Here is a 17,062-nt window from a genome sequence, read left to right on the forward strand (position 1 = left end):
GACTCAGACTTCTGAAGTAATAAAAGAACAGTATTGAGGTATGTCTACTAGAAACAAGCTCATCAATTAGAGTTTAAAATATTTCAGACTAAAAAGGTCCATGAAAAGTACACTACAACAATTTCTGTTACTACAGTCTGTCACTTGCCAGCAAGTGTAACCAGTTCAAGGCTATTTCACAGTAGCAGAAGCATTTTTGTTATGAACTGCATTTACAATCAGGATGTATGCATTTGTATCTTCCTTCTCCCTCCCATTTTGGTTTTGCATATAACTCATGCCCTTTAGTTTCATCTATAAACCATCAGAACAGTAAGTTCTATTAAAACAACAGTTAAGATCAAAGTGTTACTGTCCTCAAGAGACCAAGTTGTAGCATACTGAGGAAAAAAAGACTTAAATGCCCTCAGTATCAGGCAAGCATTGTTGTCCTGTTCAACCTGCTGTTCTCTTCACATGGACTCTCAAATTTGTCTCAAAGTAGATTAAAGCTTTTTTTTTTTTAAATAATACTACCCCATTTTACAGTTTTCACTATGATACACCCTTTTACATTGTTCTAAAGTTCAGTTAATTCTCACTGCTGAAAGTATTATGCTGTTGAACTTACCCTGCTACAGCTGTCACTACTTGGGCCCAGGTCAGCAAATCCATAGGCTTCTCCCCACTTCCTCCACCATATACAACAGCCTTCACACACTTACTGCCTTATCTCGGCTCTCCCTTTTACACACTATACACACTAAGCTCCCTAAGCCTCATATCTTAGGTTTGTTTTCTACTCCCAGCTGGGGTTTGTTTCTTCTTTGAACACTGAACATCTGATGTATGGCAGTCCTAAAAGTAAGTCTTCCTAATGCTGTTTACCAAGTGAACTGCTACCCAATTTCCTAATGCATTGCTATTTCTAAATTAATTTATTCAGAGTCTTTTCTTCTAGGATATTGGTCTCAAATCCTGTCTTGAGAAGGTTACTCTTAATGACCTCCAAGTCATTCTAAACTACTGCTGTCTCTGGCATCTTCATCATTCTGTAGGTATAAACCACTGTTGCCTCAAGTCTAAAACCCTGCATTTGAATGGATTTCTCTAGATTCCAAGGGTTGGTTAGTTTGTTTAATGCTGATTTAAAAACACCTTGGGATAGCCTATTTCTTAATATTCCCTGACAAACTAAATCTGTAATCCTTTAAAAAGAATTGGTAAAACTACCTTCCAGTAAAACTACCTTCCACTAAAACATGCTGACCAGCTGACGTGGTTTAACCCTAGTCAGCAACTAAGCCCCATGCTCGCTTGCTCCCCTCCTGGTGAGATGGGGGAGTAAATGGGAAGGGTAAAAGTAAGAAAACTCATGCGTTGAGATAAGAACAGTTTAATAATTGAAATAAAATAATAAATTTAATGAAAAGGAAAATAACAAAAAGAGAGAAATAAAACCCAAGAAAAACAAGTGATGCAAATGAAAAACAATTGCTCACCACCAATGGACCGATGCCCAGCCAGTGCCTGAGCAGGTTTCCACCCAGTTGATACGCTGAGCACTATGTCATATGGTCTGGAATATCCCTTTGGTCAGGTGGGGTCAGCTGTCCTTGCTGTGTCCCCTCCCAAGTTCTTGTGCCCCCAGCAGCCTCATTGGCAGGGCAGCACGAGAAGCTGAAAAGTCCTTGACTTAGTGTAAGCACTGCTCAGCAACAGCTAAAACATTGGTGTGTTGTGAACGTGATGCTCATCCTAAATCCAAAACACAGCACTATACCAGCTACTAGGAAGAAAATTAACTCTAACCCAGCTGAAACCAGGACACCAGCTCACTACAGAATGGTGTAGGTTGGAAGGGACCTCCAGAGGTCCCAGACTACAGAGGTCTGTATCCCACCCTCCTTCTCAAAACAGGTCCAGCTGGAGCACAGTGCTCTGCACTAATTCTGCTCATGTTTTGATTATCTGCAAGGATGGAGATTACAGTCTCTCTGGGCAACCTTTGCCAAGTTTAAGTCTGGTAAAGTTAAATATTTCTCCCTTATACTGGGCCAAAAATTTTTATATGCACTCGGGTGCATTGCTGCTTATCCTTCCGTAGTGCATACTGGTGAAAACTCTGGCTTCTCTGTCTCCTCTACACCCTCCTCTTATGTAGCTGTTGACAGCACTATCTCCTTATGCCTTCTCTTTTCCACACTGAACATAGGCCACGTGTGCCAGCCCCTGACCTAAGGCAGCCCTTAGGATTTGTGTGGGAGCCCAAAGCTGCAGCACTCCAGCATGTGGTCCCACGGGAGCTGAATGGAGTGGAAGAACCACCTCCTTCAACCTCCTGGCTATGCTCTTGCTAACGCAGCCCAGGAGGCTGTTGGCCTTGTTTGCTGCAGGGTGCATTGTGGCTCGTGGTCAGCTTGTTCACTGGGGACCCCTGTGCCTTTTCCTGTAAAGTTGCATTCTAGTTACTACCCCCAGCCTGTACTTATCCATGGGCTTTTCCCACCCCAAATGCCGGACTCATTTGCTTTTTGTTGAATTTCATTAGGTTCCTTTCAGCAGCCTGTTTCTCCAGGCTGTATACCCCACTCTGAATGGCAACCCCGCCCTCCTGCATAGTGACCGCTCCCCCACAATTCAGCATCATCAGCAAACTTGCTGAGAGTGCGCTCAGTCTGTCAGGATGTTAATAAAGAATTAAGAGTATCAGCTCAGGTATTGAGCCCAGAGTCAAGCAGTCATACTGCGGATCGCCACACTTTAAGCCTGATGGCCCAGCCAATTTTCCAGCAACTTTATTTCTCAGTTACCCAATCAATAACTCACCAATTCGGCTATAAAGGTACTATGGGACACTACATCAAAATCCTTGGTAAAGTCAAAATACACAACATCCACCAGTTTCCCCTTGTACACACAGCCAGTCATCATACCCTAGTTACTGGTGCCACAGAAATAACTACTTTGTAAAAATTAATTTATGTCATAATCCAAATGTTTGTCTTCAGCAACAGGTCTACCTTGCTTTTAAGCAACTGTTTATTGAATTCACATAATCCAAAGATACGTATTTAAGTATAAAATTCTGTTTTCAAACCACATTGTGTTGTGATCAAGTTTCCTAAGTTTTCTTACTAAAAATTTCCATCTCAAAAATAACATTAAAAGCCTTATAACAATGAAAGTACCTTTATAGGTATCCATATATCTAATTTTAACTGATTTATTTGGTATAAAGAAATGGAGGAAAAATCTCATGTATTGCAAGTGTAGCTATGTTACTGCTGTGATTGTTAAAAATAGTGATGTTTTGAAGTTTTACACACTCACACAAGACCTCAGTCCACAAAACACTTTCACTCTTCTCCCACTCCAGTTCCCAAACCATGTGGCAAAGCACGCAGTTATACCAGCTGTCCTGTGCCAACCCAACCCGTGTGGCCTGGGCTCATCCTTATATGCACTGTGACCTAGTTCCTGAGAGCTTACCTACTTAGTTTACCTAGTAATCCCGGAGTTGAGGCTGGGACCTGAAAGTATCCTGGAGAGGAGGTCAAAGAAAAGTCTCCTGGGGCAGAGTACACTGTGGCCGGGATACAGCCCTCAGTTACTCTGTGCATTCTGTTCTCAGACTTCCTTGTGATTCCAGGGATCTTTCTAAGTTCTCTAAATGTGCCCTCCAGTTGAGAACTATTCGGAAGGCTGGTTAAATTAATCTTGAAGCAGTTCTTCACAAAAACTAGTAACAAGAAAAATGGTTACTGATTAACACCTTTGCTGTTAAGATTCAGCACACTCAGTTATGAATGCTAACCTAGCTCCAAGTCATTACTTAAATTATTGGTTTGGTATGGAATGTGTTTTCAATATGTATCATAAAAAGGTAGCATTCAGTAAATCCTGAAGGCAAAATGAGCAGCTAAATTTAAATGCAGTTACACTGCAGCACTCTTCTAAAGTTGCTTCTTGATTAAAGTATTTCAGATAATTTTTAATTCGAACCACACCTCAAGTGGTAATTCACTGATTAGATGATAGAATCAGTTATAACTTGAGACTGTCAAAAATCACCTCCTGCTCTAATATGTATCACCAAACAAAATTAAAATGACGACTTCTTATGATCAAGCTTCTCACTCTCCATCCTTCTGTTTTACCCCCAGACACTAGATCCTGCCGGATCAGTGACCCTGCTGTTGCAGTATCAGTAAGGTGTTGGACTGGCCCATTCAGTGTCACACACTACCACTTTAGGACTAAAATTCACAAGATTTCAGGACTGACTTTTGGATGGCAATGCTGATTTATGCTATGTTAAAGTAATGCTAATACATAACTCCTGTTTTAATCTTTGAAAGCAATGCCTCTGTTACCCAACAAGCTGTAGGGCTATTGCATTTGGCTTGCTACTCATGCAGTGGAATTCCTTGAACTGAGAAACTACACCCTTTGTTTTTTCACAGTATACCAGTAAAGCAAAATTACAGTCTATCTCCTTCCTGAGAAAGTGAACTGCTAGTTCCTCTAGTGAGCACTAGGGCCCATGAAATCGTGAGTTGATCTAAGAGCACACTAATCCTTCCCAGTTTGTCCCTCTTATCAACTCTGGTGCTTTTCTGAGCAGCTGGTGAACCATGTCAGCTCACTCATCAACAGAAACTGCAAACATTAAACATTTTTCCTGATGTAAGTTTTCTAGGTTTCATGAGCTGTACTGGCTTGTTGGGGAGTTACCTGAATGTCAGAGCTGGCACTGAAGCAGACAGAGAAGGTAACAGGGAGAACCTGACAGCAATGCCACTCTTGTGGCATTAAGCTGTTAGATTAATGCAATCCACCCCATAAAGCTTTACCTTGAGAAAGCCATGAACCCAGATGAAATCCCTTGTTTGAAAAATGCAATTTCAAAGCATGAATCCAGACCATTGCAAGACAATTAAAATATTAGTTTAGATTGACTAATTGACTCCATTGACTTGATCAGTGATGATTAAGATCCATTATTCTAAACTCTTCTGTCCTGTCTCAAGTTAGGTTCTTGCAAACTAGTTTATGCACAGCACAGATCACAATTATCAAGGGTGATAAAATACAGGCTAGGCACTCTTTTAAGACCAGGCCTCGCAGTGCTGTGCCTGCCTTCGCATGTGGGTCAAAGCATTTATTTAAAACCGTGCTACTTTCCATCCAAAAGCAGTGTTTAAAAAAAAATCTGCACATATTTGTGTTTCCCAGGTCATGAAAAACTTGGCACAGCAACAGTTCATCCTACACGGTCGAAACTCTTTAATTGGGCCAAAACTGTATTGTTTGTCCCATTAATTTCTGGTGCTGCTCCAGCCACATGGTGGGGATTTCCCTGGACAGAGGGAAGGAAAAACCCATCGAACGAGAGGCAGTTAACAGCGACGGACGAGAGCTGCTACAAACGCGGGCAGGTTGAACGGCAACGGCCACAGGAGGACAAGGTGATGCCGGTTGCCAGGCGGGCGTTTGCGCCGGCCCCCGCCTGCCCCGAGCAGCGGGAGTGCCACGGCGGCTACGGACACTGGGGTCACCCGCCCCGAGAGGTGACCGGGCCGCGGCCCGGGACCACCGCCCGCCTCTGGCCACACCGCCGCCGCGGGAGGGCGGCCGGGCCGCGCCGCTCCCTCAGGCCTCCGCCGGGCGCCCGTTACCCCGCGCAACGGCCACCGGCGCCGGGGCTGCGCGCGGGGCGGGGGCCGGCGGCGCCATGGGGGAAGACGGCGGCCGCCGGGCGGCGGATCCCGACCGCCTGGGGCTGGAGCTGGGGCGGGAGAGGCGGAAGAAGTGAGTGCCCGGCGGGGGACGGGGCTGCGGCCGGGCACCGCAGCGGCCGGCGGCTCCGGGCAGCCGTGCCGCAGGACTGCCCTGCCCGGGGCTCCTGCCGCCTCCCTGCGGCAAAATGGCGGCTGTGGCCTTGGGCGGGTGCTGCGGCTGATGCGGTGGGTGGGGAGCGGCCGGGGAGGCCGTGGGTGCCCGGGAGATCCCACAGCTCGGCTCGGCTGTGCCGGGAGCTCGGTTGGGATTGGTGAGGTGGCGTGGGGCAGAGGGCGCGGTGGGCAGTAGGAACAGCTGGCCGAAGGGCTGGGACTGGCACAACGAGCCTGAAGAGGTGGGATAAATAATTTTCTGAACAGGCAAGGAAGATAGGACAGGGTGTCGAGGTTTAACTGCAGTAAGCCACTAAAGACTACAGAGCCACTCACATACTCCCTTCCCAGTGGGATGGGGGAGAGAATCAGAAGGTTAAAAGTGAGAAAATCTGTGGGTTGAAACAAAGACAGTTCAGGCAGTAAAAAGAAAAAAAGGAAACACAAAACCCCAAGAAAAGCAAGGAATGCAAGAAACCCAAGTTTTTCACCATCAGCTGACCAGTGCCAATCCCCAAGCAAGGCAGCCCCAGCAAACCTCACCCTCCCAGTTTTTATTTCTGAAGATGACATTCCATGGTATGGAATATCCCTTTGGGCAGTTGGGGTCAGCCGTGTCCCCTCCCAACTTGTGCATCCCGAGCCTGCTTGCTGGCAGGGCAGTGTGGGAAGCAGAAAAGGCCTTTCTACTGTATAAGCACTGCTCAGCAATAGCTAAACATCAGTGTATTATCAACACTGTTTTCATTACAAATCCAGAACAGCACCATATGAGCTGCTGTGAAGAAAAGTAACTGAGCCAAAACCACTGGGCCAAAACCAGTACACAGGGACTGGAAGCCACGATGGGGTAAGAACAGAAAAGACCTTACGTGGGTGTGTGACTGTTTGTGGGAAGAATCAAATGGATAATGAGGTGCTCTTTAAACACACCTTTCCACGATGTTGAATAAAACTGGAAAGCTGGATTTCGCTCTTACTCTGCTATCAGTAAATAACAGAAACCTACAGGGAAGGTACATTATCTCTAGAGCAGTTTGCAGAAAACATGAGAACTTGTTAGCGCTATCAGTTAGTCCCCTTGCTTAAGCAGCAAATGTTTCAGTGCTCTGATGATTGTTGATGCTCGTGCAGTGGTGGGATTCTAGGTAGGGGTTTTTTCCCAATTTGCTTAGGAAGTTACACATTTTTCCCTGTGTTAAAGAATATGATTGCCTTTTGAATGTTAATAAATTAAAAGTTAGAAAATGTCAGAAGCTCCTGTGCTGCCTTAAGTTGAACCCTTAATAATTACATTTCCATACTATTTTTAAACATTGTATTCCATACTGATTTTTCCCCTGAACAGTGTTTCTTTCTGTGTCTGGGCTGCAGATTCTCTTCAAACTAGTCCTGCAATTGTAGACTTTATAAAATGTTTATTCACTAATGGAAAGGGGGAAGCCAAAATTAACAGAGACAAAATAGGCAGCTTCTGTGTTCAGAATGGCATAAAAAGGAGCTTGCACCAATGTGTAAGTAAAAGTTACTAAGTCTCTTGAACAGTAGCGTGTCAGTGTAATATATCAATTATCCTCTGCATACACCAATTCTTTTACCTAGCACACAGTCCTGGTATTACAGGTATTCAGGTAAAAAGCAGAATGTTAGTTGCTTTGTTTCACTGCCCCGATTTTTTTTTTTAATTAGTAAAAACCTAGATTCTTTGTGCACCTTAAGTTCTTGCTAATAGCCCTGAGAATCTTATGCAAGTCTGGGCCCAAAGCCCAGCACACATTGTGAAGTGGTGACTTATTTGATGATGAAAGGAAAATATATATTTAATGAAAACCTTTATTTTGATGGCATGACAGTAAAAGACTTGCAGCTCCAGGTGAATTCTGCACCTGTTTCCCGTGTGTATCTTGTCTGTACAAATAGACTATACCATTATTGTCGATTTCACAGAAGTTATTTATTCAACCTAACTGATAATGACCAGGCTCGTTAGACATCTACATGTAAATCAGTGGCATGTGTAGTCAATGAATACAGAAGGGCTCTTTGAAGGTGTGACTCATCTGACCTACTTTGGCTGGCTGTTCTAGCCTGAGATGACTCACACCCTGGGAGGTGCCTGTTTCTCTCCATTGGGTATAAAGCAAGTTGAGGATGACTGGCTTGCAGATAGATGGCTGCATTCCTTCACAGCCATCTCACCCTTGTCTTTTTACTTTACTTATTTGGTTATTGTGCCAGTAGGGCAGTTTGCTAACAGCCCACCTACCACTCTCATTTAACACTCATGAAGAGGTTTTTACTTTGAAGGGTAGATTGAATCATCCATGTCCATAAGGGGTCTGTAGCTAAAGTACCTGCTGATTCTCAATGATTGTGGATGTAGTACTGTGAAATCTTTCAAAAGCTTTAATGAAAGTCAGCTTAACTGTGACTCCAAATTACTGTAATCAAGATTCAGTACAGGTTTTGATTAGGAAATGTCATAGCAAATGTTTCTGAGAGAGAGAGAAGGCATGTAATACTGCAGTATACTTCTTAATAGCCAAAGAGGTCTTAAAGCCATATATTTATGCATGTCAGCTATGTTGATGGAGTTTTGTGTTAATTCAGCTTATGAGATTTCAGCTTCTGTGGCTTTCCCAGCAAGGAAAGCTGCAGCATTTTCCTCACATACTGCTGACTGCAAGTCTCAAAAGTCTTTCAGTACTGTTTATGCTCTTCCCTGTGGTGCCTTTCGCACTGCGCAGTATTGTTTCTGCTTTGTTCATAGGTTCTAAAGGCATCTATATATTTTGTCTTCTACAGGAATCAGTAAAGATCTGCCATGTTATAGAGCTGATGCCGTATAACTAATGATTTGCCTTGAGCTTCTTCTGTAATGTTTCACTGGTTTCTCTCTCCACTATAGAAAACGGCTTCAAGCAGCCTTTTGCCTGATACATGTACCACATATCCAGATATGGATAGCAAAATGTGCAGGAAAATGGCTTTCATCCTAAATGGCTGTCACTTTCAAGTGAAATAACAGCTGTACACTGTCTTAAAAAGTGTCGTGGTTTAACCCCAGCTGGCAACTAAGCACCACGCAGCCACTCGGTCACTCCTTACCGCTCTGGTAGGATGGGGAGGAGAGTCAGAAAAAGTAAAATTCGTGGATTGAGATAAGTACAGTTTAATAATTGAAATCAAATATTATTATAATAATAATAGTAATGAAAAGGAAGATTACAAAAAAAGAGAGAAATTAAACCCAAGAAAGAGAAGTGATGCACAATGCAGTTTCTCACCACCCACTGACCAATGCCCAGACAATCCCCAAGCAGCGATCAGCTCCTCCCAGCCAACTCTCCCCGGTTTATGTATTGAGCATGACATCCTATGGTATGGAATATCCCTTTGGCTAGTTTGGGTCAGCTGTCCTGGCCATGCTCCTTCCCAGATTCTTGTACATCTCCTTGCTGGCAGAGCATGGGAAATTGAAAAATCCTTGACTTAGGATATGCACTACTTAACAACAACTAAAACATCAGTGTGTTATCAACATTATTCTCATTCTAAATCCAAAACACAGCACTGTACCAGGTGCTAAGAAGAAAATTAACTCCATTCCATCCAAAACCAGGACAATATCCACCCCTTATTCTATACCATTTACATCATGCCTGGGTCCCACACTTCCAATACATCCACCACCACTTTTCCTGTCTCTTGATATATACACACACAGATATCATTCCCTTAGTTGATGGGCCATCCCTATAAATGTCCATTGAGTTCATTTAGTTCATGACTTTGGGCTCCATCTGTCATAACAGTCTTTCAGAGCAGGAAAGATGGTGTGTGGTGTTGCATGCTGAAGCCGGTTCTGGTTCCATCACTGCTGCGCTTGTCTTGTTCTATCATCACTGCACTTTGCTTGTTGCATCAAAGTTAATTCTTCATTAATCTGGGTGATTTTACTGTAATTCTTCATTAATCTGGGTGATTTTACTGTAATACCCTTGATATGGCATGCAGCCACCACAGAAGTGATGATATATAGTGTTATATAGCAATTAGCATCATACCATTTAATTCAGTGTCTTTTCTCACCCAAAATCAAATCCCCTTGAGGCACACATCAGACTTCCCCATCCTCCCGCATCACCCACCAAGTGCACCCAGGTCCTTGAGCAAAAGCCATCCCATGAATGCATTTGCCTTTGCCTGAGGCAGGAATAACCCAGACTGTCTTCCTCAACATATATTTTATGTGTACTACAGGGACTTTATCCCCTTCTACAGTACGTGGAAGTTTTGATTGGGCAGGGCCAGCCCAATTGGCAGATCTAGTGTTCACTCACACGGTGGCTTTTGCTAAATGTGTATCCCAATGTTTGAAGGTTCCACCCCTCATTGCTCTCAGTGTAGTCTTCAGCAGTCCATTGTATCATTCCATTTTCCTCGAGGCTGGTGCACAACAGGGGATGCAATATGTCCACTCAATGCCATGCTCTTTGGCCCAGGTGTCTATGAGGTTGTTTCAGAAATGAGTCTCATTGTCTGACTCAATTCGTTCTGGGGTACCATGTCACCTTAAGACTTGCTTTTCAAGGCTCAGGATAGTGTTCCAGGCAGTGGCATGGGGCATCGGATATGTTTCCAGCCATCCGGTGGTTGCTTCCACCATTGTAAGTACATGGTGCATGCCTTGCCCGCCAAGGCATACTTAGCAATTTTTTTCTTTTGTCATTTCAATCACAACCTTCTTATCTGAACTGTGCTTTTTTTTCCTTCACAAGAGCTTTCTTGTTATGCTTAGTATGCAAGGATGTAGTTAAGTTCCCCTGATGACTTAAACGTGAGCTTCCAGAATTTTTGGGCTTTCTTTTGTGATGACTATAAATTGTCCATTGACATGGCAGAGATTCATAGGCCTTGAATGTGTCTTGATTATGTTTAACCCTGTGAGGTTGCAGGTTAAGTCACGCCACAATCTCTCTAAGTACAGACCAAGGCTCTGGTCAGGCACCTATACACAGCTGCATTAAATTCACAGCAACAGATACATGGCGTGACCATCACTTCCTATCACAATTAGATGTAACTCCAGAAATGCAAAATACTCCAATACATTAAGAAGCTGAAGTATTTACCAAGTTAGCCAAAGTGATTTATTGCTACATCCCTTCTCTATCAGGGCAGGGACTGTAATTTACTGCATATACACTGACTAAAATAGAGAGGTTCCACCCTGGCTACTTTCTGGGTGCTATTGGAGTATTAAATGTTTAATAATAATTAGATTTTTAAAAAAACTGTTTTCAGTTGCCAAATGAAAATAAGACTCTCTGTCAGGGTAGCAATTACAGTCTGACACCTGACAATTTATCATTTCTGTACACATTTTCATCAGGACAAAATATAATTGGAAGTTGGCTGGCAGTTTTGCTAATGGTGCAGAAAGAATAATAAAATCTAATGTAAGAAATGTTGTATAGTCTAGGAATGGTAACATAAATTAAAACCTGAAAACACTGGATTTAAAGAACTCATTCTTCCTGTGTTATCCCTCCGCATCCATCTAAGCACCAAGTATAGGGTTTCTTTGAAAAGGAAAACAATTTCATTTTGATGCAGCCCAGCTCTAGTTACACCTTTGACTGTGTCTAATTTTCAGTGTTATTTCCTTCCAAAAACCCCATTTTAGCACTCACTGTCATCATAATTTTCTTTTCCAAGCACTGAGAGGTTGATAGAAATCTACTTTACAGAAACCTTATCTATTTGTATTGGAATGACACCAGCAACGTAGTAAGATTTTGTCTTCTTCCTAGCCATCTGCTTCTTTCATTTGGAGTGGGAGCAAACAGGCAGCAGCAATCAGGTTTCCTTTCTTGCATCTAAGCTTTGACTCACGTGTTTCATGCCTATCTTTTGCTGAGGCTTTCAACACGTCCTTTTTGTCTCCAGCAAGTTACCAGTACGTTCATGATTTCTTTCCTATGCCCCCCCTCTCTAATTTAACATTCGTAGGGACAAAAAGCGTTGGAAGACCCAGCTCTCCCCTGCCGTTCAAGATATCTGTCTTACTGTGCTCCAGTGTGTTTCTTGCACTGAAAACTTACTTGAATTACCTTAAATTACTCTTCTTTACATTTCTTTGCTATTTCAGCTCTTCAGCCCTCCTTATTCCAGGCATACCTCTTCTGTTTCTTAAGATTGGTTGGTTTGCTTCTGCAGCTTGCAGTTGAAATCTGATGTTTCAAGCTATGGAAAATAAATGTCACCAATTGAATGTGAACATCAGGAGTGCAACAAGTGATACCATTTCTCAGTAATCAGTTCTATCATCAGAGTTTTGATTTCTCGTGGGCTAATTAACTATCTCTTGAAGGACACTCCTCATTATGAACATGCTCAGAAAGAGAAGATTCATGTTGACATGGAAGGTCCCCTTTAAAAAAAAACCCAGACAACAGGACAGCACAATAATTTTCTCTCTTGCATGTTTTAATGAACTAGCCTAAGATTTAAAAGATATCTATTGTCATATTGGTACTGTAAAGCATTTTCCAAAGGGCCTTATTTGCAGAGTTGTGTTGTCAGTTCTTTTTAAATATCTCAATTTGGGCACTGAAAAGTGGAGGCACCCAAGAACCATTGGTTTTTTTTGAAATCTTGGCCTTTCAGACTTAACTGTAAAGGACAAAACCACAAACTGTGCTTGCACTGTGTTGTACTGTGTTTTGCTTGCACCTATGCTGATGTGGGCTGACTTCCTGAGATCTCACAGGCAGGAACATTTCTCCATAGACATCTCTGAAAAGAACCGGGCTCTTGGCACAAATATGATCAATAATTTAGTTAACAGTAATTTCCTCTTGGCATGGTCAAGATCATAAGATTCATTGTAGCACACTAAACTGTCAGCTTACCACTTACAAGGATGAGAGTCATTCAGCAAGTTGTCTGGTTCATGCAGCTGGGTTGTGCTCTCATCAAAGTCCTCTGCTAGCTTCTGCTTCTGGTCATACCTTCCAAGGCAGAAAGAGCCCAGTTTCTGTGGTACTTGTCAGCTGTCTGGCTGCCTGACCAGTATACAGAGGTAATCAATGGGCAAAAATATATTTTCCCACAAGATTAACTTTAAGGTACTGAAAAAAAATGGTGGCTTTAGTGCCCATTTTTTTTTTTTTCGTAACGCTCATCTTTAATCACTGGCTTTCTTTTCTGATAATCATAATACATGGTATGCTTTGGTTGGTTTTGTTATGGGTACAATTTAGAAGATGATTATTAATCATTGAGCAGTGAGTCAAAATGAAGAATTAATTCAGAATTTCAAATAGCACATCTCTCAGGCATATTCTTTTTTCAGAAAACATATTCCTTGGATATCTTCTTTTGAATTAAAAATTAAGGCCAGTGTCTTCTCTACATTTGTTTAATTCTGATGATCTGTTACACAGTTATTAAATTTTAGGAAAAGTTGGTCTTGTTTTTTTATGGAGGTAATTTTATTCACAAACTAGAAATGCTTCATTTGTTTTTAAGGCACTGTAGTATCCATAAAGAAAAATACTTTAAAAAGACATGGGCAAGATGGTGTAATTACATGGAAAGACCAATAAATGCTTCATTTGAAAATATATTCAATTTATTCTTTTTCATTTTAATAATAGGATTAATGCAATAGCCAATTTATTGACTTCTCTAAATACCACAGGCAAATGCTTGAAAACTCAATACTTGAACTGAGAACCACTGTAACAGAACTGGAGAAAAGACTTAGCAGTGTTGAAGATGAAGGTAAGTGAATTACAACAGTCTTGCTAATTGATTAGGAAACACAGAAAATTAATTCTTTTGGGTAGGCCCTACAGAGATACAAACTTTTATTTAGAAATTTATGATGCTGGAAATGTGAAATTAAGGAATGCTACGTGCTGCCATGTTAGCTTTTTTGGTAAATTATTGATGGAACTATAGATAACATGAATTCATAGAGTTGGCTAATATTCTGGCCACAGTAAGCTCAGTGAAAAATTCCCTTGATTTATATTTTCAAACTTTTTTGTATGCAAAGGTCCTCATTATGAGGATTGCTAACTGAAGACTTTCTCAGTCTCCAGAAGAAAGTGGGAACAGCTTAGCATTGAGAAAATGCTAACTTTTACTTGAAATGGCATGAAATAATCTGGGGAATAGAATAACCCTGTATTTGTTTTTAAGGTGATGAATGGAAAACCAGATATGAGACACAAGTAGAATTGAACAAACAGCTGGAAAGGCAAATTAATGTTCTTCAAGGCAGGATGGAGCTTATTCGTGGAAATCCAGCAGGTGGAAATGGGTATTCATAACTGTTTTTCAATAGAATTAGTGATTATATGTTGAAATGATATCAATGGGTCAAATTTTCTGCTTATTTGTAGATAAATTGTCCATTGTTCGCACCTTTGATCAAATGCCTGTGGTGAGTACTATGGCATTTGGTTGGTTAACAACAAATTGCAGTGTAATTGAAGAACTTGTATAATCTTTGTTTTTTCATGACAAAAAATAACAGCAGCCTGGTATAGAAACCAAAACAATCAGTCCTGCTTACTTTTTTATTGTTTCAGATATGAAGTTGCTTATAAATTTATAGAGTAAAATCGTTAAGTAAGACCTGAATGTTGGGAAGAATTATGTAGTGAAATTTTTAACTGAGTGAAGGTGATTGAATGTGCAGTAAGGCGTATGAGATGGAGTAGCTGAGTTCTATGATTAAATGGAAAAATGTTAAACCTTGATCACAAAATCATGGGATTATTTAGTGTTTGGCCACTCTCACAGTAAAAAAAAGTGCTTTCTTCTGATCAGATGGAATTTCGCATGTTTCAGTTTGTGCCCAATGCCTCTTGTCCTGTCACTGGGCACCACTGAGTGGTGCCTGGCTTCCTCTTCTTCATTCCCTCCCATCACGTATTTATATGCATTGCCGAGATCCCCCTGGGCCTTTTCTTCTGCAGGCTGAACACTCCCAGCTTTCTCAGCCTCTCCTCATCTGTCACATGCTCCAGTCTCTTAATCATCTTCATATCCCTGCGCTGGACTGGCTCCAGGAAGTCTGTATCTTTCTTGTACTGGGGAGTCCAGAACTGGATCCAGCACTTTGATTATGCCTCACCAGTGCTAAGGAGAAGTGATGGATCACCTCCCTCAATCTGCTGGCAGTGTTCTTGCTAATGGAGCCCAGGCAGCCATTGGCCTTTTTTGCAACAAGAGTGCATTGCTGGCTTGTGGTCATCTTGTCCACCAGGACCCCAAGGTCATTCTCTGCCAAGCTGCTCCCTAGCCAGTCGGCCCCCCACTGGTGCCTGGGGTTGTTATTTCTCCCCAGGGGCAGGACTTTGCATTTCCCCCTGTTGAACTGAACTTCATGTGATTCCTTTCTGCCTATTTTACCAGTTTATCGAGGCCGCCCTGAACGACAACACAATCTTCTGGTGTATCAGTCACTACTCCCAGTTTTGTATCAGCTGTGATAACATAGATTAATAGTTGCTGTAACATTTTGCATAATATGGTTACAGGAAAATTCCTTATTGTACAGTAAATTTTTGGAACACCAAAGAAAGTATCTGTTTTCTTTTTTTAAATTTTATCCCTTAATACACTCATATTTCATGACCTATTAGTGGAAATGATTATTTGTTGTAAACAGGGTGTGAATTATTAACTGCTCTTTTGGATCTGATCCATGGTTTTCAGATAGTAAACATTCTTGCCAGTTTTAATACTGTCGTAAAGACCATGGTGTTTTCTAGGTTGGCAGGGTATTTTTTTTTAAACAGCTAATTAAAAAGAGAACAAAATCTTTCCTATCCCACTTCCCTGTTTCATGGAGTTGATTTGAACATACAATTGGGATTATGTTTGAAGAAAAGTCTTGAAGACAGAACACTGATCTAGAAAATTTACAGTAGAGTCTGCTTCAGACAATATTATTCCTGTCAGCCCGTAAATCACAGACTGACATGCATGCTTATAGTATCAGAGGTGTTTATTTCTGTCCAGTTGCTAGTACTCTCTTAACCAATCCAATTACACCTTGCCAAGCACTTGAAGAGTCATTATCAGTGAGATAATCTCCTTTACCAGCAGCTGGACTGCACCAATCCAGTTTTTCTAATCCCTACTAAATACTGCTTTGCCTCCTCACCTATGAGCTATGGTTCTGAGAGGTTTGATTACTGTTCCCATAAAGGAAAGAATGTCAGCACAGCTGAAAGATTCATACTGCCAGAAGGAGTCTAGAAGACAGTTTGGAGAGTCCTAGACTTACTCAGTGACACCTAGTTCTTCTGTTTGCTAGCCAGAGGGGGGAAAAAAGTGCTTAGGGATTTAGTGAAATGTTTCATTTTTCCTTGTTTTGATTTTTGGGAGATGGAAAGAGGGGAAGAAAGTAGATGTATTTTGTGGGCTTTGCTGTTTTTTTTCACTGAAGCTATCAGAAGAGTCAGTGTATTTTTACAGATACTCTTGGAGAATGCAGAGCTGTGGGGTTTTTTTTCTTCTAAATTCTAGGAGATAAAACATTGGTAAAAAAATACACAGATTATTTTGTGGTGTTTAAGCATATAGGTTTATCCAAATCCTTTTTATGTTTTTGAGAGTTGTTCATGGAAATAGGGGGGAATATTTAGCTTTTCCACAGATGAGAATAAAGAGCAGATGTGGTGAGTGGGTGAGAAAAAGCAAATAGCTTTGCAGCCAGTCATCTATCTACGTTTGCTCAAAGTAAAAATGCTGAGAGTGGATATATATAAAATCGTGTGTGTGTGTTAAATCAGAAGTACACTATGATATTCAGCTTTCAACTTGCAGTTCCATATGAAGTTCTGTGGAAAGATAGCATAATTATTCTTCCAGCAAGATGATACAATTTCTATAATGGCAACTGTAGACAGTAGATTTTGTTTTGAGCAACATATTTAGAAAATTAAATAGTATTTGCAAGTCTTTTTAACCTATGTTCACAAGGAAGTTAGACTTATGCAGTTAGAGTTATTAGAAGGACCTTTAATAATTCTTAACTTCCTAAGGAATCTCAGCTGTATTTAACAGAGAAGGTATCTCAAAGATGCTAAAGAGGTTTATCTCACTCTGCTAGTCATTTAAGGTCCTACCATAATCAACAGAAGGAGAAAAACATGTCC

The 17,062-nt window shown here is 41.5% G+C and overlaps 1 protein-coding gene across 4 annotated transcripts in view; it reads left to right on the forward strand.

The window, feature by feature from the left end:
• Positions 1 to 5,356: 5,356 nt before the first annotated feature.
• The window catches only part of CCDC169 (coiled-coil domain containing 169), a 40,440-nt gene continuing 28,734 nt past the window's right edge, over positions 5,357 to 17,062 (forward strand). For 3 of the 4 annotated variants that reach the window (XM_074816976.1, XM_074816973.1, XM_074816974.1), the window contains exons 1-4: positions 5,697 to 5,793; positions 13,585 to 13,667; positions 14,091 to 14,201; positions 14,294 to 14,334. In XM_074816976.1, coding sequence (XP_074673077.1) covers positions 5,717 to 5,793; positions 13,585 to 13,667; positions 14,091 to 14,201; positions 14,294 to 14,334 — 312 coding nt within the window. In that variant the 5' untranslated portion in view covers positions 5,697 to 5,716. Of the gene's footprint in view, positions 5,451 to 5,696; positions 5,794 to 13,584; positions 13,668 to 14,090; positions 14,202 to 14,293; positions 14,335 to 17,062 lie in introns of those variants that run through there. The other variant, XM_074816975.1, reaches the window with a different exon arrangement.

The sequence above is a fragment of the Strix aluco genome, chromosome 2 (genome assembly GCF_031877795.1).
Source record: "Strix aluco isolate bStrAlu1 chromosome 2, bStrAlu1.hap1, whole genome shotgun sequence".
NCBI lineage: Eukaryota > Metazoa > Chordata > Aves > Strigiformes > Strigidae > Strix > Strix aluco.